Source organism: Calonectris borealis, chromosome 1 (assembly GCF_964195595.1).
Source record: "Calonectris borealis chromosome 1, bCalBor7.hap1.2, whole genome shotgun sequence".
NCBI classification, from domain to species: Eukaryota; Metazoa; Chordata; class Aves; order Procellariiformes; family Procellariidae; genus Calonectris; species Calonectris borealis.
This window is the reverse complement of record NC_134312.1, coordinates 84,632,180-84,654,120: the sequence shown is the minus strand read 5'-3', so window position 1 is coordinate 84,654,120 and position 21,941 is coordinate 84,632,180. Positions and strand designations below refer to the sequence as shown.

At 38.9% G+C, this 21,941-nt stretch overlaps 1 protein-coding gene and 1 long non-coding RNA gene across 3 annotated transcripts in view; both read left to right on the top strand.

Annotated features, from left to right (window-relative positions):
• RIMKLB (ribosomal modification protein rimK like family member B) overlaps positions 1-9,198 on the top strand; it is a 45,782-nt gene extending 36,584 nt beyond the window's left edge. The window contains exons 3-6 of the mRNA XM_075163456.1: positions 536-766; positions 2,688-2,774; positions 5,732-5,935; positions 7,365-9,198. Coding sequence (XP_075019557.1) covers positions 536-766; positions 2,688-2,774; positions 5,732-5,935; positions 7,365-7,828 — 986 coding nt within the window. The 3' untranslated portion in view covers positions 7,829-9,198. The remainder of the gene's footprint in view (positions 1-535; positions 767-2,687; positions 2,775-5,731; positions 5,936-7,364) is intronic.
• Positions 9,199-12,067: 2,869 nt separating this feature from the next.
• LOC142088271 (uncharacterized) lies at positions 12,068-20,364 on the top strand. Of its 2 annotated transcripts, none has more exons than XR_012675814.1 (5): positions 12,068-12,471; positions 14,209-14,370; positions 19,057-19,251; positions 19,840-19,909; positions 20,163-20,364. It is a non-coding gene; the product is annotated as an uncharacterized LOC142088271 (long non-coding RNA). The 2 variants fall into 2 exon arrangements; XR_012675815.1 differs by having other exon boundaries at positions 18,907-19,251.
• The last annotated feature ends 1,577 nt before the right edge of the window (positions 20,365-21,941 follow it).

Here is a 21,941-nt window from a genome sequence, read left to right as displayed (position 1 = left end):
AGATCAGATTGTTGAAATTATCTATGTTAAAAATACCGCTTTTTTTTTTTAAGGGTCATATCTGATCTCTGTTACTTTGTCAATATGTTGTGTAATGTGATACCACAAAAAGAAGGATCAATACAGCTGGGACTGGGAAAGGTATGAACTGTATCATGTAGGCAAGAACCAGCAGTGGGAGGCAGGAACTGAGCTATTGATACTGCTGATGTGAATGTAGTGTGCAGCTAACACCCATAGAAAGAATTGTGTCAACCTATAAAAAAAGTCCTTCATCCTGGGAAGGAGCCCAAGATTGTGTGCCCTAACACTGCCTGTTCTTTGCCTAGTCCTAGTTTTAAGTGCGTTAAGAGTAACATGTATGAAACAGCACAACTGACAAGATGCATTTTAGGGAGAATTGCACTGTTTTAACGCTCGCTGTTCAAGTCTGGTATCTCTGTTGTGATCACATATAGTGCAATATTTCTTTGCCTGTTTACCTTCTCCTGAAGACCTTGTAGTTGATCGGGATGTTTTTCTCTTCCTTCTTTAGGTCTCAGGGTGAATGGGGAGCTCATTACTGCTTACCCGCAAGTGGTGGTTGTGCGTGTACCAACACCTTGGGTCCAGAGTGACAGCGATATCACAGTCCTTCGCCACCTAGAGAAGATGGGCTGTCGGTTGATGAATCGTCCCCAAGCCATTCTCAACTGTGTCAACAAGTTCTGGACGTTTCAAGAACTTGCTGGTCATGGTGTGCCTCTTCCAGACACTTTTTCATATGGTAAGGCTTTTGGATCAAAAGGATAGCATAGTTGCCTACAATAGTTTATGCTTTTGCAGTGCAAAAGATATGAGTCAAGTTTTGGAAATCCATAGAATTAAGTGGCATGAAGCTAGTTCCACACATAAGTGTTCAGTAACCAGGAAACACAAAGTCACAGCATTTGGATTCTGTTTTCGGCTTTGTTGATTAGCTGTGATGCTTTGGGAAGAGTACTTTAAGTGTACCTCAGCCTCCCAAGCAACTAACTTTGGCTGTTACTACTAAACCACTTCGAACTGTTTTCCAATTGCCCAAAACAACAGACAAGAACTTGGGGAACTAAATGTCATAGGATACTATAAAGATGTAGACTTTGGTAAAACCTGAAAGTAGATTAAACTTCTATATGAATAAAAATATCTGCAAATATATTAGTTATTATGAAAGGACAAAAAGAGTACAGGCCCTTGTGTTCAACTTCTAACAATTGTTTGGGGTTTGTTTCCCACCAGAACACTTAATAATTAATGTTTCTAGTGCCTGCCTCTGGAGTCTGTGGTTCCTGACAGAGTGCTAGATTAGAGGAACCATTTGTCTGAGCTACCCTGATGCTATTTCTGCTTTTAATTACAATATATTAAAGAATTGAAGATACCTCTCAGCCTTCCTTTCCTTCTTGGGAAATACCAGTGCTTTCCTCCCTTTTGTGTGGTTGCACCAATAGGCTTTTGTAATAGGAACTTGACAAAAACACAAACAAACTTGACAAAAACAAAAACATGCGTTTCCATCAATTACTGTGAATTACTATTTCTATCAATTACTGTGAAAACACATTTCAGAAGAAATACCCTTTCTTTATAGACATGGTTGCTCTAGCTCTTTGAGCGAGGAATGAGTTTTAAATTTTTTTGGGGGGAAGGGAAGACCACGAATGATAGGGTAATTGCAGAACATCTCTATCTGTTCATAACTCCCTGCCACTTCTTTTAATGCCTGCCTCTGGAATTTGACAGAAGCATAAGCTTTTTTTTATTTTTTTATTTTTTTTTTTAAAACACAAATATCAAGTGAGGGCTGGCTTTACCAAGAAAAACAGGATGTGCTGAATGACATGTTGTTCCATGACATGCATTAAAATCCATGGCAGGGTAGTGATGGCTGCTGCTGGCTTTGTGACCAGTGTCTTGGCTTGACTTGTGCGCTTTACTGCACATGCTGTTAGAGGAGTCTCATCCTTTTGTCTGCTGACTTTCTTTTCTGTATTTCTTGTACTGTGGTCAGCCTTCTGTGAATTGAACTGAACTGAAATAACCTTGAAGTATCAACCATAGTCATGTGAATGGTCATTAAAAGCTACTTTCTAAGGTCCTTACAGATGCAATGAGATGAAAAGGTTGAAGTACTACTTCAGGAAACAGGGAGAATGAGATGCAGGAGACTTAAGCCTTGGAAAGGGGGGAGGTGGAGTGGCAAGATTTGGGTTGTTGCTGCTCTCTGGATTATGCCTTGTCTTTGTATTCCATGTTGCTTTCCTGGTTAGTAGTTTGGATGGAACTGTTACTGGTGTTACGTCTGTGCTGTTTTCCTGCTAGACATTTGAAAAGGTGGGAGTTGATAAAGTAAAAGGGATAAACTGGAACAAGATGGTAGAATCGGGGCATTCAGATTTGGAAGATTGGATTGAGCCTTTTGGGGTTGTGATCAAGAGGCCTTTGTCAACTTGTGTCTTCCATTTCAAAGGAAGTAGGAGTTAGTATCCCACAGATTACAAACACCTTCAAAGTCTGATCATGCTCCATGACCAAGTTCCTCTGAACTGATAGTTTTTTCTGCATTATCTAAGTTGTAAGGGTGGGAGGAATGTGTGGCAATTACATCCCCAATTTGGCCACACCAGATTGGTGGCACATAATATTGTTGGTTTTCTTTTTGCCAGGTGGTCATGAGAATTTTGCCAAAATGATTGATGAGGCGGAAGTGCTGGAGTTCCCTATGGTGGTGAAGAACACGCGGGGTCACCGAGGTGGGTGTGAGGTCAGGGGTGAGGGCGAGGAGTATTCTGAGCAGCACTCTTTAAGATTTTTGTCTTGTCAAGGGATGATAGTTAAGAAGGTCTTCTATTAGGTGTTGGACTTCTTTGCGGTACATGTAAATTCTACCACCCTTTGACTTCTGAATGTTGAGTAGGCTGCAACACTGGGAAGCAGTTCTAGTAGAACCTAGTCTTGCAATAGCAGGGAAATAGGGGTTCAAAATTACGGTGCATTGGTGACTTCTGTGAGGAAAGCTTTGAACTGGAATAATGGAAGGTCTGGCCTTAGGGAAGTAGAGAGAAGCCTACATGGATTTTAGGGATGTTTCTAAATAGGCATAAGAAATGAAATCTTAGTTCATTCAGTCTTAATTTGACTTTTTTTCTACTTGACTTTGTCTATAATTAGGATTCCAATTTAAAAAAAATCTCATGGATTGTTTGTCAAACTGGATCTCTGTTTTTCAGAAAAATATCTCTGACAGTGCTGGTGATAATACAGCAGGTTCAGATTAAATTGTTCTGTTATCAGTCTTTTGTTTTAAGTGTTGAATATAAAACAATACGTCAATTTCGTTTAATGTTAGATAGCGATCTACTAAAGGAAACCAGGTTTAAAATCAATTTCAGAGGTTATTTGCACAGGAGGTTGCCCTTAATTTACTTTAAAACCAATTAAAAAAATACTAGAAGTAAAAAGAGACTGAAACTAAAGTTTAAGCACATAAACCAGCAGTTACCTTAAACAAAAGCGTAACAAAAAGACATCAGTTCTTCCTTCTTATTGTCCGTCAGTTTGTTCCCGCTCTGTGCTGCTCTGGTTCATCTCTTGTGCTGGCATGAGTGTTTCTGTAGCCGATTTAGTAAATGGATCCAGGAACTGATGTTGGATGAATCTAGATGGGTTATTTTTACTTGGATTATTTCCGTACATGAATTATTATTTACTCACACAAATGCTTGTGTTGATGTAATGGAAGAGTGAGAGTAAAAGGCTGGGGCAGAGGATGATCAGACCTGCTTCTGTTGGCAGTAATACCTGTTTATATGGTTTTAAAGTGCTCGTGGAGCTATGAAGCCAAGTTGGAGTTTGACTTTGCACTAAGCTGAATTTGACAACTGTGGAGTATCTGAGACAGTGGATTTGACTTGACGCTGCCTCTTATTAAGATCTACCAAACAATTACAGAGTTTGCAGCTATCGACTTTCTTCTCTCTTTTTTAGCCAGAATTCATGTAAATCTCTGTTTACTAGTTTTGCTTTAGAGCATTTTAAATTCCAAGCATTTTGATGCAAATTTATGCACAGTACATATCCTTTCACATTAAGAAAGTTGGGGAAGCTTTTTCAAATTAATTGAAGAGCAACCATTTGCAAATTGTATTTAAAAAAACCAGGCAAACATGGTCTAGGTACTGGCTCATGAATAAGTCATACGCTTCTAGGCCATGTTCTACGTAGTTTGCTGCTGCAGCAAATGTGCCAATCTTATTTTTGCCAAGATGTCATGCTGCTGCATAATTCCCAAGAACTAAGTCGTTCCCCCATCATTCTTCCTATCCCATTTTAGGAATACAGTAGGATTATTAAGTGCCTGTAGGAGAGCTGAAGTTGGGAATGGGAGAAAGCGCATGGAGTTTTTGCTTTCTTGTCATGATTTTTAAGCCTACGTTCTGATACTCTGTGATGAGAAAGTCCATGTTCCTCAAGCAGTGTTCTGTGTTGTGGAGACCTTAAATCCTGACGAAGCAGAGGCTGCTCCATTTGGGCTTTGGACCACTTGGTGGAATTCTTCTTCACGTGTTATTTCTCCTAGTTCTGCTACTGCTGTATTCCTGCTCCTTTAGTTAAGACAGGCAGTTTGTCAATTGATTTTTGTACTCTGTTAACATTGTAGCATAATTGAGTGACAATTCTGCCACAAAAAAAACTGTGCAGCCTTATTGCAAAACATAAATCTAATATGACACGTAAAAGAGTCCTTAAGAAAGGGGAAGAGGCATTGGGAAATGTAGCTAAAGATGGAAAGGGATGCCATCTTGTGAGACTAGAAATGAGATGGAAGGTGGTAGAGTCTGTTTCAGGAGTGACTTTCATCAGTATTAGTAAAATTGGAGAAGAACAAAGAAGTCTCTGTGTGCTCTAGAAATGAAGGCGAATGAAACGACATGTTTTAGGTTAAACAAAAGAAGTCCTTGAGATGTTTGCTTGCAGAAAAGCTAGTGATTTCTAAAGAGTTTCTTAAAAATTTGTAATACATTCCATTCATTTTATGTTTTGTGGAATCTTTTGCTAAATTATCTTTGATACTGTGGAGTCTAGTGTTTTCCTCTGAACATAGTTGTTCCACTGCAAAGCCTCATTCTGGAGTTGTGAGCTCTTGTAAGCACTGGGAAGAGCAGCTCTCAGCAACTTCCCAACAGAGAAGTGGTTGGTTCTGCAGTGGCACACTAGCGACTTCAGAGTTCTTAGCTGCCTGGTGTTTAACAGCTTCACGTCATTCGTTCCTGTGTGTCAGAGGTGTAGGCTGCGGGTCTGGTCCTCTTGGATGAACAAAACTGTGTTATTAATTAAATGTCTGCTACTCTTTTAAGTATTTCTTCCTTTTTTCTCTCATTAAGGACTTGTACCAAAAGGATTTGAAATTACAAGACCACCTCCTTTGTCTAAAGCTGTTTTTTTTTTCTTTTTCTTTCCCTTTTTTTTTTTTTTTTTTTTTACTCCTCATATGGCTTGTCAATTCAGTCAGTACTTGAACACTTAGAAGCACTGAAGCAGTGGAACACTGATGTCCACAGAAGAGTTTGTAAATGGGTATAAGCTACAGATGGGGCCTGTGAGAATGGGCAGCATACTGGTCAGAGGTTTTACTTTTATGCGCTGAATCATTGACGCAGCTCAAATTGGTAGCTTCTTCCAATATTTCGATGTTCTTTTCTTCATACAGGTAAAGCTGTGTTCCTGGCACGAGACAAGCACCATTTGGCAGACCTAAGCCATTTGATCCGTCACGATGCCCCTTACTTATTTCAAAAATACGTTAAAGAGTCCCATGGCAAGGATGTACGTGTCATCGTAGTAGGAGGCCGTGTGGTGGGCACCATGCTCCGCTGCTCAACAGATGGGAGGATGCAGAGTAACTGCTCACTTGGTAGGAAAAGCATTGTTCATAGTTTTGATCAGAATTTTTCAATCCAGTTGAAAAATCACAAACCCAACTGAAATAGGCGGCAGGTTTTATTTTGTATTAATTGTGCTTATTGTTGGGGGTTTACAGAGGAAACAAGAGAGTGAGGATTAAGTGAGATGCGTGTTGAGCAAACACAGAAGGAGAGACAATCTCTGCCCAAAGTATTAGACGGATAGAATGGATGAAAAGGAGGGGAAAGTTCTAGGAACACAAACAGAGCAACAGATATGGTAATGGCAGTATCATGCTAATGCCATGTTATCATTCATTTCATCCTGTTAAGAGGAACAGAAAAAGAAGACAAGACTGAGGGAGGTGGAGGAGACAGCCAGTTGGCAAGAGGGTAGAAGAGAGTGTTAAGGGAGGAAAACTGTTGAAGGCAATAAACAGTTGGATTGCATTGTGCAGCTGCTGTGCTGCCTTAAGTCTGCCAGGCTCTTCCCTGCAGCGTTTTCCCCCAAAGACCATGTCTGGGAGGAAGAGGAAGGTTACTGCATTGATTGTAGCATACTCAGAATGGAGTTTCTGCATAGCTTTGGGTGTAGGATGGGAGGTTTCTGAGGGTAGGAGGACGAAGGAGGGTTGAGGTTGCCTGCCTGAAACTGTACTGAACCTGAGCAGGGATGGGATAAAATGTGTTCATGTGTAGTTTTGGTTAGTCAAAATGCCTGAGAGGTTTTAGTTACTACTTGATGCTGAGGAAATATAGCCTGAAAGATTTTTCTGCTAAATGTTTTTTTTTTTGTTATGTTTGTTTGTTTTTTTTTTAAGCTTAAGTGTTGTGATAGATGAAGTCTGAGTTGGTTAATACTTAGATAATGGACTGTGAACTGAACCAGCTGAGGTTCAGACATAAATGTTCCCTAATTCTTGCTTTAGAGACAGTAACCTATGATAGCAAGCTGAGAGGGACGTGAGCAGATGATAATGTCTTAATCCCTGTCCCCCTCAATTATATCTGTTAGAGCTGTAGTCTTATCAGGAACACTTGGTTTAATTTTGCTGAAAGATTTCTTGTGATAACTTACAAATATGTATGGAAGGCCTCTATCTAAGAAGGAACAAGGGTGGTTTGTTAGGTCATCTTTTTAATATCCCAGGATCATAAAAATGTATGATATCTTTCTTGACTAAAAAGTCAGCACTTAACTGTTTTTTAAACAATTCAGAATCTTGACCTGCGTTTGGCAGGTCAGAATCTTTTGAAATCCTGCTGTGGTTTCAAGATCATTAGTAGTCACTGCAGAAAGGAAGTTGCTGTCTGAGTCATCAGCAGCGTACCTGCAGGCTCACTTTGGAGCTTCCCGACCAAAAAGTACCAACCACTTGAGAAGGATGTCAGTCACCTGTGACCAGACTACAGAGAGCAAGTTGTTTTCACTTTTTCCAGGTGGCGTAGGGATGATGTGCTCACTGAGTGAACAAGGCAAGCAGCTGGCAGTCCAGGTGTCAAACATCCTGGGGATGGACGTGTGCGGCATTGACCTGCTGATGAAGGACGACGGTTCATTCTACGTCTGCGAGGCCAATGCAAATGTAGGTTTCATTGCCTTTGACAAGGCTTGTAATCTAGATGTAGCTGGTATCATAGCGGACTATGCCGCTTCTCTCCTTACCCCCGGTCGCTTGACGCGGCGCATGTCCTTGCTCTCTGTGGTGTCCACGGCCAGCGAGACTAGCGAGCCAGAGCTGGGCCCTCCAGCTAGTGCCGCTGTCGACAATATGAGTGCTAGCTCCAGCTCTGTCGACAGCGACCCTGAGACCACGGAGAGAGAGTTGCTCACCAAGCTCCCGGGGGCTCTATTCAACATGAACCAGCTATTAGCCAATGAGATCAAACTTCTTGTGGAGTGATGTAAATAGATGACCAACAGAACTCTCTCTTGTAAATTTTTTTTAAACCAACTTGCAATGCTGTTTATCAGAGAAGCTCAGAGGAATGAGGAAGGGGGGGATGTCAATCAACAAAGCAAGACTAAAAGGCACGGTGCTGTGATTGCTGCCCCTACTTTTTTGCAGAACATAAAATTGTGTTCATTCTTCAGCATCAGTTTTCTAATGAAGATGCTCAGTTCACAACCTAAGCGGGAATTTTATTTGGATGCTGCTTTGGTCCCCAGACGTATTGCAGTTCACGTGTGTTCACAGGCAAGCATTGAAGCGTGATTCACACTTGAAGATTTTCAGAAAGCTGTCTGGCAGCTCTCTAGAAACTCCTGTGAATTACTGCACCAGTTAAGTCTCTTCTACCTCCGTAAGGCTTGATCCTGTAAATTGCTGAGTGCCTCAAATTCTCAATATGAGTTGAAGGTGTTACATACCAGGTATTTCAAAGTTCCTGGACAGCTACTCTTCCTACTCTTGTAGATGGGAGCTGTAAGTTACAGCTGTAAGCTGTAAGATCCTTTTAAAGTCATCACTTTCTGACCTTGCAGCATATGGCCTTTCAAATGATGAGGCTGAGAGAAGCGTCAGTTGACTTAACGTGAGCTTTCTGTACAAATCTGTAATTTGTGCCATCTTGGTATTAATTGACAGCTTTGTGTCTATATTTCTTTATAAAGCTTTTGAAGGAGGATTTTAGTACTTTTGCTTTTCTCATTTCAAATCCTGATTTTGGAAGGTATGTAGGGGAATTGATCGTATTCTATTTGTGGCAGAAGTGGTACATTTTAACTATTTTTTGCATGATTGGAGGAGATAAACAGCACTGTAATGTTTGGTATACAAAATAATGTTTAATCCAATGTGAAAAATAATTACACTAGTTTAAAGCAGATGTGCATCGACTTGTATTTGTTAGTGTTTTAGTCTTTTTGAGAGAGATCTGCAATGTTAATGTTCCTTTTTCTTTAATACATGCTAGTCCAACACTCCCTTCTCTATGCCTGCATCTTTGACAGTGGCCAAAGTGAAAACACTGCAGACTATTTGTTAAGAAAACACTGAGTTAAAGCCTGTACATTGGTGGGGTGGGGTTTTTTTTGTTTTTATTTTTTGCTTTTTTGTGGGGGGGGGGGGGGAAACGTGGTAAGGTGTGGAGGAGGGAAAAGTTGGTTAAAAGCGATTAGACATCTAGAGGTACTTTAGAATAAAGCTGCAGTTCATACAATACTTACCAGGCTTACTTTTTCCCCACTGAACATAAAAGCTGATGTTGGCAAAAATCCAAAGAGTATATCTGGGGAGAAATACTCAATTCTTAGCTTTGGGAAACATGCAGCAGGTTTAAAAAAGAAAAATTAAAAAAAAAAAAAGAGGAGAGCTCAGCCAGAATTAAAAAAAAAAATATATATAGCCTAGGTCCACAAACAATTAACAAATTGATCCTGGACCCTTATGTGTGTGTGGTGTGAGCGCACACACTTGTGTGTGTTGGTGTGTGTGCATTTGCTTTGCTTTATTTCTTTTTGGGTTTTGGCTATTTAGCTCCTAATTCTTTTCCAGGCTGCCTGATTTTCCTTAGTCCTTCTGGCTGTGCATTTTCTCATTAGCCTTGAGCTGTTTTGGAACAGATAACCAAAACAGATACTGAGACCATTTTTCAGTCCCTATCTTCCCCCTCCTTTTCTTCCTCCTTCTCCTCCTCCCTCTTCATTCCTTTCTCATTCTCTGGGTTCGTAAAGCCCTGGAACTATAGAGAGATATATATATAAAGATAAGCCTCTTTTTTAAAAGACAAAAAGTAAAACGTTTACAACTGAAAAATAATCTTGTGAAAATAGGGTTTGTTTGGAGGGGGGTTGTGTGTGTGCAATGCTGCTGTGTTCTGGATACTTTAATGGAGCATGTCCCATGTACCCTCTGAGGCTCTGCACTGCCCACCTCTGTGGCCCTTCCTCACCTCTCTGCTGCTCTGCTGTTTTATCTTCACTTGGACCTTAAACACAACTCACGGACACTACGCAGAGAGTCTTCAAGAGGCAATAAACAGAACAGTATTAACCTGCTTTATGGAGGTTTGATCATGCTTCTTTGTACAGTTTGGTTTTTTTATTTTAAAAGGAATGTAATAAAATGGCTTTTTTTTGTAGAATTAAATATTATTATTAAAATCAAGTGAAAGGTTGACTGTTGGTGTTAAGCAGGAGAGCGGACCAGCTGGTCCAGCAACAAAAGGAGCTTCAGCAGTAAAGGTATTTTCAAATCTTTCTTCCTGAGCCTTCAAGCGCACAGGTTATACCTGAAGAACATAAAGGTCCTTAACTGCCATGAAGAGCTGCAGAACTGCAGAACATGAAAGAAACATAATTTTCTAGTCACTGAGCAGTAAACTCTTTCTTCCAGAGGCTCTTCTTTCCTTGCTGTTTATCTAAGGGGAATTTGGGTGGTGGTGGGTTTTTTTGTTTTGTTTTGTTTTTTCTTTTCTTTTTTCTTTTTACTGGTAGGTGCCTGCACTCCTTGGGTGTGATAGGGTGATAGGGTCAATCCTTCCCTTTTCAGCTATGTCACACATTGAGCACATGTGGAGTAACAGCAGGGAGTAAACATGTGCTAGTTGGTATAGTGGGACGTCTGTATTTCTATCACAGGAAACATCTTTTAGAGGAAAGAGCTGGTAACGAAACATTCTGGACTGTTTTTTGAGTCTCCATAGTATTTTGTGGCTCACAGGAACTTTACATTTCTATCACCCTTTCAGAATGTCCAGGTTACACCTCACAGTAGTAAAATTTGTGAAGTAAACATAAGATTTTTTGAAAGACAGTGGATTGAGCGATTTACAGTTTGGCTCCCTTGGGATAAGGTGCCTCTCTGTGGTTGCTGCTTCCATTGCTAATTTGGAGATAAGTCTATGCATAGTGCTCAGGGAGGGAGACAGGATTTGAAACATCATGTACATTTGTTTGGACATTGGATATTGATACAAGCATGACCTTGCTTGAGGGTTTGTTGGTACAAATGGGCACACTTGTCTCATGTATTCACTTCCTACTTATCTATTGCTCCTGAAATAGTGAGATGTATAGAATGGGCTGGGGATGTGAGGGGGGTGTCTTGTTTTTACTTAAAGGAAAAAACCACCAATGAATCTAGCCTGTGGTAACCAGGCAGTGTTTCCCATTGAAGGTGAACTTCACAGACGTCAGCTTTATACACTGTATTTCCTTCAGTTCCATATGAAAAACACATGCTAAACTTTCATACAGTTGCACTAACACTACCTCCTGTGGGTTTGGAAGCATGTGCTGAAAAAATGGTCAACTTAGTGGTGGATTACAATAGTGCTAATACAACTGATGGTGATACAACTGTTTTTGTATATTTTAATGTTTGAAAGAGCCAGTTAGAAACTCTCGTTTGCAAGAATAAGTTTCTTAAACTACAACTGATGAAATTTTGTTCTCTGTAACACTGGAGATTTTCTTCTGTTCAACTTGCCATGTTTATAATTGATGTCTTGCTATGTCAATGTACGGATTGTATCTCAAGCCTTGTATTTAATGCTTTAATGTGTTTTATAAAATCTTTTCTTGGAATGTTACAACACCTCCTCTGTAACACAATGTCAATGCTTGACGCATATGTGGACTGTTAACTTTTTTTGTTCTGAGCTGATGGTCACTCTTGTAGCATTTTCTTCTACTTCGTGTGCTATCTTTCATGTGTGATACTTACTCAGGAAATAACCTCTGGAACATCTGTGTATGTCAGACGCAAAGGAGATACTTCTTCAGATGTTATACTGGACTTCAAAATCCAACAAATGAAACCAGTGACGTTTGCTAAATCTTTTCTCCCCCTTATTGCAAAAATCTGTCAGTTAAATACATAAGGGTTTAGACTTTGAAAACAAATCGCGTGTACAGTACCTTTCTCATGGCTCACTCTTTTTGAGAAGGTTTATGGGCTTTATGGCTGGTGTGAGACACACGACCCACTCCTGTTCTCTCTATGGAATAGTAGGTGCTCGGACAGGTAACTTCTGTTGCTACTGTCTTCTTTCATTTTTAATTTTTTCACTGTTCTAGGACTTGTTTTAAATGGAACACTGCAGGATTTATAACCAAATGTTTGCTGCCTTTTCCTTTGTTTTATTTCTTTAAGTCTTTCTTAAGCTTTGAGAGTGACTTTTGGAGCATTCTGATGGTGGATCTTGGCCTGCTGTTGGAAGTCTCTAAGCCTCTCATATTTCCAGTTTGAGTTGAAAAGTTTTTGTTATGTTTATTTGTTTAAACTGACGACACAAATTAGATGTGTGGATTTCGGGTGGGATTTGTTGTTGCTCTATTTTTTGTGACTTATTCTCCCTTCTTTTACAGAAATGTGTTCTAACAGTTCACACTTTGTTACTGTTCTTTGCAAAACTTTTCAGGAGCCAAAAAAGTCAAACAATCCAGAGAAAAACTTCCCTTCTCCCCTTTCCGATGGCGAGAGTGAGAACTTATGAAAAGTCCTTGAGAATGTTCCTTCCTAAACTTTTCCCCCCAGTAATGCAAGCGGGTAAAATGGTAAACGCAGCAGTTTGGTGACATCCAAAACCGACCTGTTGTCAGGTAAATTGACTCTTTTCTGCTCTTACTGTAACCTTCATAAGTTTGCTAACTTGTCTGCCTTCCTTTCTTCCCGTCAGTTCATTTTGGTGAAACTTCTTGAATGATTTGTTTAACAGTGATACTTAGAGAAAATCCTACTTTTCTTCTTTATTTCCCCTCCTTATACATGTTGACTTTTAAGAAAACTGTCATTGTCCTTTCCTTTACTCAGGTGAGACAAAAGTGAGTCCCCTCATGTAAGTATATGAGGGATAGTTTTGTATTACGTTAATTCCACCTCCTCTTTATCACTTCAAGGTAGTTTGCCTTCAAGTGTACTATTTTAGCTTAGGTTTTTGAAAGATAAGATGCTTTCCATTTGCCAAGTGAACATAAAATATAACTGCATCAATTAGGAGTTGGTAGGTATGAAAAACTAGTACTAAGAACGTTAAATCTATTAAAATTCAGTAGAGCAGGATCCTGTAAAGAGGGCAGATGGGAGAATATGTGTACTAAAGAAAAAGACGCTAGGACTGATTATTTCTCTTTGTGGAGGATGGAGTGGCGCATTTTATGTTGCCCTTACTGCTATATCTAAGTACTTGTACACTTTATCCTTCTCTGGTAACTCTCTCCCTTAATCTCACACCACTTAGAAGTGCTGGAACCTTAATATTTTTTTACTTTGTCTAAGGAGGAGAATCTGTATTTTACTCACAGAGGTAAATGTCAAACAATTGGAATACCATTCAAAGTAGAAGTACACGAGCCATCAGACAGGCTTCCAAGTTTCCTGATGCAGTATTCTATTTCCCATGACATCTGTAAAGAATTAGCACTTGTTTCAGACTTTTTTCTGGGTACATTAGTAACTCTTCTATATCATCATAAAATAGTCTACTTTTCATATTCTCAATTTATATTTTCGTGAAACACAGCAAATTTATCAGCAATACCATAAATTGCAGTTTCAAAGTAAGGTGGGAGAGAATAATTTTAGAGCCAAATTTTGCTCTCAGTTAGACTGAGATAAACCTGGAATCGCTCTGTGAAAGTCAGTGGAGTGATATCCAATTTCACTGGTATAATTGAGTGTATAGTTTGTGTCTTTAATTTTACTTGCAGGATAATTTTACAGACCTGTAATACTTATGTTTCCAATGCTTTTTCCTTTCAGACACACCCACTTCTTGCGTCTCAGCACTGGGCGGGCCTATTCCTTTATTTGTGTATATTTTTGTGCATCAGCTGCTATAGGACACGGGTGTAACACTTTCAGGCATGTGGTTGGGTGTCTTTTTGGGGGAGAGATTTTGGGTTTGTAATAATGTCTAAAAAAAAGAATTTCTTTTCCTCAAATTTGTTGAACAAATTCGTATTGGCTCTCAGTTTTGCATCTCTAACCTGATTTTATATATATTACGTGAAGGTTTTCTTGAAAGAAAGACAGTAGTAGTTCTTTGCAGTGTCTGCAAATGATCTTTGCTGGGGAGAGTTGATCAAAATTAACGGCATTCTGCAGAAGTTAATGTCAATATTTAATGTTGCTTGAAAGGTGGTTTTACAAATCATGCTCCTTCCTCTTTATGGAATGACTTTCAAAGCCTTGTATTGATCTTGGTTGTGCCCAGTGCTTTGCCTAGTGTACGGGGAAATGTTGTAGAACTTGAATAAGCCATGACTTCTTAGACAAAGGATGATGATTATGTGCGTGCTGAACAAGAACTTCTTCTATATGCCCTTCTGCTGCAACAGAGTAATAAAACTGGTAGGTGGCAGCAGCAGCAGCAGCAGAAGAAACTCATGTGACTGTGACCTGAGAAACCTCCAGTACTGGGAGAAATGGATTGCAAAATATTAACTGAAGTAAGGGGGACGGAGGAGAGAGGCAAAGTCCCTGAACTGTCCCTTTGAATGGTGAGTCTAATTTACAGAATTCTAACCATCAAAAGACTAGCTGTAGTACAGTAGACACATTGATCTATCTGGTTTGGTGTTTGGTTACCTGATGTCCTAATTCTGATCTTTGATTCAACATTCTAGTTTCTTCACTACTCTATAAGCCACAGTATAAGTCTTAAAAAATTAAACTTCACCAAAATTGCCATTTCTCTGCCCCACAGGAAGATAGTCATAGTTATGCCATTGGTGACATGTTTGTTTTAACCTGGTTTAAAAACCAAGGAATAAATGAGGAAGATTCTGTAGTCTTTACCTATGGAATTTTATTTTATGAAGGTAAAAAGCATCCTTACTGTCAGCCAGGGGTCAACTTCATGCGCTGAGAGCCTGTCTACTTTTTTTGCTACTTCCTTTTTGCCCATGTGCTATGTAATGCTACTTTTGGGGCGATTCTCTTATGTACTTCTTGTACGTATAGGTCTGTTCTTGAAATGTTCTTGAGTACTTTATCACTGGATGATAACCGAAATGTATGTATACATATATTTAACATCTCACATCAAATGTTGGTTCCTTTGAATCTAAAGCCTGGTACACCTTTGAGTGTGAAGAACTTCTGTCCTAGTATTGTCAACATGCATTCTTTTTGTGCAAGGAGCATAGTTTACAAATGCATATAATAAGCAACCAGCTTCATGCTGTTACGACACTTCAAGAACTCAGAATTTTCACATGGTACGTGATGGTTACTTGAGATTTAGGGACAACAGCAGGGATTCACCTATAACAAATAAATAGGTTTGGCATTAAGTCTAAATCGTATCCTTAAATCACTGTAATTTTGTCTGGTAGGGCACAATGGTGCACACTTATTCAAATGAATCTAGGATGAATTTTTCAAAATTCTAGTATGAAGTTTCCTATACATAAAAAGCCTCTTTGAGACTTTCCTCTCTGTTTCTGAATCCTGGCCTTTTTTTGATTAGTTTAACTAGTCGTGTCAGTAAATCCAAACTGGTAAGTACAGAAGAAAAATTGCTTCTTAGGTACCAGTCATTAGCCCATTACAATATAATGAAAAGGATTTAAGGACTTCTTATTAATTGAGATGCTCATATGTCTTTACATAACACTTAAGAAAAATTTGTTTCTACATAATGTTAAAAGATTTTTATGTAAGGGGGAGATAAGATATTGATACTGGAACAAAGTAAAAGTGCAAAAAGTTCTCAGGCACCCAAATGCTATTAGTCCCAAACTTGGAAATATTAAGTAAAAACTCTAAATCAGGAAACCCCCAAAACCAGATCCATTATTCTCTTCTGTGAATCTTACATAGATATTAATTACTGCATAATGGTGTTTATTGAGCACCATATAGATTAAATGATAGATGCCTTAGAAGCACCATGATAGTAAAGGACAGTGTTCTTTATGGAGACTTCATATATCTCAAGATTGAAAAAATGTTCAAAGCACCAACAGTTAAAATTCTTTTTGGAAGTGGGAAATGCAAAGTATATAATGTTTCTGACTTAATGGCTAACAGCTAGTAGTTTCAACCACCTCTTCAGTTATCTAGACCAGTGGTGTCTCAAACTTTTTGATTGCACATCCATACCAGTAAAAAACATTTTGAGCATTCACCCCAATATGTGTTTGTTTATAAGTTATATACATGTACTACTATGTACAGTATAAAACATATACAAAACCAGAAATTAAAAAAGGATGAGATAAAGATGAAATGAACACTATTTTAAACAGTTACTTAATTGTATTTATTAATGGTGCAAAAAATATTTTCTTCCTGCAACCTTATGGATTGTCTTGCGTACCCCTCTCAGGAATGTGCACTCCGCTTTGGAGAACACTGATCTAGACATCATCAAAGAATTATGGTTGCACATGTCATTAGTATGTTCCATCATAATAATACCTCCATTTTAAGTAAGTCTCCTACCAGAGATTTAAATGCTGACCTCTAGTAGGATGACTTCTCTTTCTGAAAAGAAAGTAAAAGAGGAGAGAACAGCAGGATATGGAAGCACTGATGAATGGTCTGGCACAGGGGAAGTTTGAATCTGGATCAGTGGAAAATGCGGAGAAACGCGTCCAAGTGGATTGGGAAAAAAAAAACCTGTGGTCAGAATACCAATATATGGAACACAGCAGTAGCTTTTGTACTTTCATAAATATTTCTAGTTCACTTACAGCTAAGTATTAGTTCATAAATTCCGAATTTTGTTTCCTGTCGTTATCTGGGGTAGTCACGCTAAAATCAGGAACAACGCTTATATATGGGAATTAAGCTGGATCTGAGTTTTTGATATTCAGGCAACTAAATAGTCTCTAGTGCAATCAGGTACCACTTAATCTTATGGACAACTGGTGTGCTTTTCTCAGTAGCTTCTCATTTTTCATACAGCCTTTATAAGTATTATGTGGACCACAGGCTGGAGATCCCTGAACTGAGTTAGTGCAGAGTGAAAGAGGATCAAACGTGCAAAGTGAAAAATATTTTGGATGGAGAGTTGAAAAGAGTTTTGTTAAATATAACGATGAGTAAAGCCTATGTGCGAGATGAAGCTCATGGAGAAAGTTTTTTAAATCCAGTCGAACTGGAGATGTGAAAGAGAGAAAGTGAATTCTGGTAGTAGAGGCAAAAATCTGAAGCATATGTCTGTCAGCAGAGAGGGAGATGAAGCAGTAAACCAGCTTTTGCTGATCTTGAGCATTTCCAGCTTTTTGTTGTAAGGAGGAGTCTCACCAGACTTTCTGTATATAATATATGCTAGGCATGCTAGTCTTTGGGGACTGGATATCAAGGAGAAGAGCTGAAAGTCGATACAGAACTGTTGATATGGAAACTAGCTGTAGCACTTGCCTACTAGAAGGGATGGTCATGTGGATTAAAAATGTTACTGCACTGAGTTTAGGTGACAGTAATACTTGGTAAGAATGGTGGTCATCTGGCCCTGAACATGGGCTTATTTGACCAGATACACTTGTAACCTTTTGCTTCTCAGCATAGTAAGGGATAGAGGCATAGAAATGTATGTAAGCCTTTTTAATGAGCAAGGGGACCATTATAGGTGACGTAGTCAACTGTTCAGGAAAGATTTTTTTGGGTGTAAAACAAGCAGGAATTTAGAGTACTCTCCCAGATCCTCCATGTTTTCACATGTGGCTGTCAATACAAAAGGGTATTTTTTTTGTTCTACTAGATGTGACATAGCAAAGCATCCTGTTCTCTGCAACTTTGATGTGGTAGAGATTTGAAGAAGGCAGAATATTTTCCATTCTTATTATAGACTTCCATGGGCAGGCAAGGGGTGCTATGTATGTGAAAGGAGGAATGGATAGGTTCCTCATGCTGACTGAAAAGTGGATTGTGGATTAGGCTGATAGAAATGTTAACATTTACATTGTACTTAGGCAAGGCATTTTCAAGGTATTTCTGCATCCCCCTTTTGTTCCATTTGGAAGGAGTACAAGTGTTACTAGAATATACAGAGTCTGCATAGTAGTATGTCAGCATATTAAGCTCTGCCAAGCGTGTGTGGGGGAAGGGCTCATGAAAGATTTATGTGAATTTCTGTGTGTCTGTTAAGTCTACTTTTTTATTTGGAGGCAATTTGCTATATGTAATTGCATATAGTATTCTGTCTTAGTGTAATAGATTTTTTTTTTGTTTGTTTATTTGGAAGGAAATGTGTTTGGGGAGTTAAATATGTCATTCTGTTGTCCATTTCTATAAGAAGCAGAATGGTTAAGGGAAAGCAGTCAAAATGCATAGAAACTACATGACTAGTTATATCCAAAGTCTGGTGTCAGTTGAGTACTCACTGATGTTGCTGGGGAGAAGGCTTTTTGGTCTATCTTTTAATAAGAGGAAGCAAAGAAACATCTGAGAAAGGATTTTGAAAGTGTTGTGTACATTGAATTACATCTTCTGTTGCCATTTCTTTTTGCTTTCAGAACTCTTAGATGTGCTTCTGTACACGTATCGTATTAAAAAAGTATTGGCTGCTGAAATGCCTGTGGTGCGTAGGGCTGAGGTCAGTCGAACAGGGGGAATAGGCGTGGAATGCTCTCTAACCGAGAACGGTCAGCTGTGCTAATCTGGGACTTGACCAGATGAGGACAGAATTCAAGTCTAGCATAGATTTTGCTGGTCTGTATATTTTTATTGCAATATATGCAGTAGTAGCAGAAGTCTTTGTGAAATAGTATCCTGTGTAGCTGTCACTACAAAGTGCAGTTGCTTTTCATCAACAGTGAATTTTTAAATTTCCCTTATCATGTAATGCTTTGCATTTTCCCAAGTATAGGTACTGTATTATGTTAATCTGTGATTTAATGTAATATGATACATACAGTTTTCCAAATCAGGACTGAATTTTTGTCTTAGACAAATTGCAATATAATTGAGGTGTTTTAATACAGGAATGGAAAAGAAATGGAGTTTTATTAGAGGTCATTGGAATTTTTTTTCAATAAAGTATTGTAATCGGAAAAAACTAATTTATCACATTCATACATTTTCAGGAATGTATGTTAATTTCCAGAATTTATTGGGATGATCCCGCTTGTACAAAATAGTATTTGTTGTTAAGAGGGAGGCAAAAGCCATATTGTATTAGCCAGTAATCCAGTTGTTGCTACCTCTTTGGCCAGTCACGCATTTTTTCTATGCAGATTTCCTGTTTATGGTGGAAGCAGTGATACTACTGAGCTTCCTTGATGCTTAGTTTATCTGTGTTGTAAAATACTTAACATTTTGGGGAGAAAGGAGCTGGAGAGGTGACAACTGTACACAGTGTTACGTGGGCTGAACAGGAAGGTGCCATGAAGCAGAGAGAGAAGACCATGAAGCAGTAGCTCTATACACAGGTATCCTTTCAACTCTGTCTTATCAATGTAGTGGGAGGCCCGGCGTCAAGATGACTGTTTCAGTTATACCATGATGAGGAATGGGAATGTCACGTTGACTGTTTGTGCAACTGTAAATGCTTCGTATCTGCTGTTTACAAGAAGCGTGGTTTGCCCAAGGGTGCCTGTGCAGTTTCTCTTCTTCACTACTACTGTGCAAAGCACTGTCTGCTAGTATTTATTATTCTCTGGATTCTGTCTGCTCAGTGGTATTGTATATTAAGCCTGAAACTTGTATAGTATTTTGTAAGTTTCAGGAGGAAACTTGGTATGCTTGTGTGTATATTTTCCCATCCCTCTAACAAACGCAAGCCCAACAGAAACAACACAAATGTTACTCTCCCCACCCATCTTTACAGCAGTGTATGGGAGGAGTAGCGCAAATGTGATGTGATGTAGGAATGCTTGTCCATGCCCGAATGGAAATGTTTGTTTACCAGATGGCAAATACTGAAGCTTTATCAGTGAGAGAACTAGGCAGAAAGAGGCTGCAGTTTGACTTTGCTAAACTTTTATACAATTTTTCCTCCACATGAAATATTTCCACAGGAATGTAATGGTTGTGAAAGATGCTTGGATCAACAGTTGCAGAGATTGAACTCCTCTACCCGCAGGAAAGGTAACAGGAACTAGATTTTACCCTTAGAACACAGCCTTCACTGCATCTCACTCCTTGACCTGGAAAGGCCTTTTCCAAGGTCAGAAGAGGAGTTTGGTACCCATGGCTAAGTCCTTGGTGCATCTCTAATGCAGCTACCAAGGAGGCCAGACAGATGCCAGTTACAGAGATCTTTTTTATGATGTCTGCTTGAATTTCTGATACTAATATTTTGGGGAAAAAGACTAACTTCTTCAATGATTTATTTCTCTAGGTTTTTCTACACCAGCAGGAGGTCTTCTCTTCCCTCTTATGGGGACACCTGTCTCTTGATAATGCCCCCTTCACAATGAAGGGAAGAAAGGATGGACCAGCAGCAATGTGGAATGGGGTGATGTCCTGACTTGGGGTTAACAGTCATAATGAACACTGTGCTATTAACATGGAGAACTGAATAAAAGAGTTGTGAATTTTAATTCATGAGAGTGTGAGGTTCTTTTTGGTATCTTCTGCACCAACTCCCCTTTCTTGAAGTGCTGGTTAACTTCAGAAATCTGTTGATCTTGCAGCTTTGATACAGCTAAGCCAGAAAAGTAAAAGCCGTTGGATATTCTTCATCACATTAGCCTTTTTTTTTCCTCCAGTAATTTCATTCCTAAGAGTTCTAAAATGCTTTATATTGACATGAATAATTTTCCGGAATGCCTTGGAAACCTCAGTATCAGGCCTTAGGTTACGAGTTTACCTAAGTCACTGAGAATACAAGTCTCTCGAGTTTTAAAAGGAAAATCGTACTATACTGATCATGCTATACTGATAGCTTTGATGGCTGCTAGAGAGACACAAACTGCAACTCTGTTAACCTATCAGAGATTCTTCAAACTATTAGATAATGTGCCTTTGGATTTTTTGAGGCCACAGTGGCAGGGCTTGTTACAGACATGGTCATGTAAATTCTTACTATATATTGTTTCTGAAGAGAGCTAATCATTAAAACCATAGGTTATAGATCTTGCACATACCTCTTGGTTTGTGGTTAGTGAAACACTCTAAAGAGTTAGACATATACTAATGCTATTTCTATAATGTGCCTACTTGAAATTTGTATTATAAAAGTGAAGCAAAAAATGGAAGCAAGATACTGAGTTGGTACTTTATCAGTAAACACCTCTTATTCTTGACAAGGTATATGTTCAGTTTCCTTGTAATCTTTTCCTTCTGTCCTTGAAATCCTGGCTAAATCTTTCAGAGGTGATAATGCATTATAAAGCTTGACCAAATGAAATTTTAAAACAAAGAATTGGTGAAATTGAAGTCGAAAATGGAGCCAAATGTAAAACCTTTAGTTAATTGGTAATTGCAAGAGGGAGCACAAAGAAATAAAAGGGTAGTATTTTGAAGTTAAATTGCATCACACCAGGCTGAAAGCTAGCACAGTTTGGGTAAAATTAGTATATACACTTTATGCAGGAAGTGCTCTTAGATTAGATGATGAATGAAGGAGTTGGTTTCAAGGTGCTCGTTAGGCCAAGAGTTTAGCAACTGTTTTATTTTTATTTTTATAAGCTTACATGATTGTCATCTACATGATGACTGAACCACCAACATATTGTAGCAGTGAGAAAGGCAAACAATTTAACGTTCAGATGTTTCTAGAAAGGTATTCCAGTCAAAGAGGGAGATATTCAATGCTATTGTGCAAGGTTGAGCTGAGACATCACTTCTGATGCTGTAAACAATTCTGATGGCTCAGATTTGAAATGGATTTCCTCACACTGAGGCATGTCTTCTAGGATAATAGGTTCTCCATTCTCTAATATTGTAATATTACAGGAGCTTGTTTTCTGAAACCTGTCAAAGAGTGAGGGCTGGTACTGAAGAAGCATCCAGGTGGTGCTACTGATATTTTCATTCCTGTTTTCTGTATACTTGTTACAGTTATGTGACGGTGGAAAGTAGGAATGTGACTGGCACTCTGTCTGCAGCTGTGCCTTTCCTCAAATAGCTGCAGTTTGTGGTTGGTTGTTTTGCAAATCTGTATGTCAAACCATAC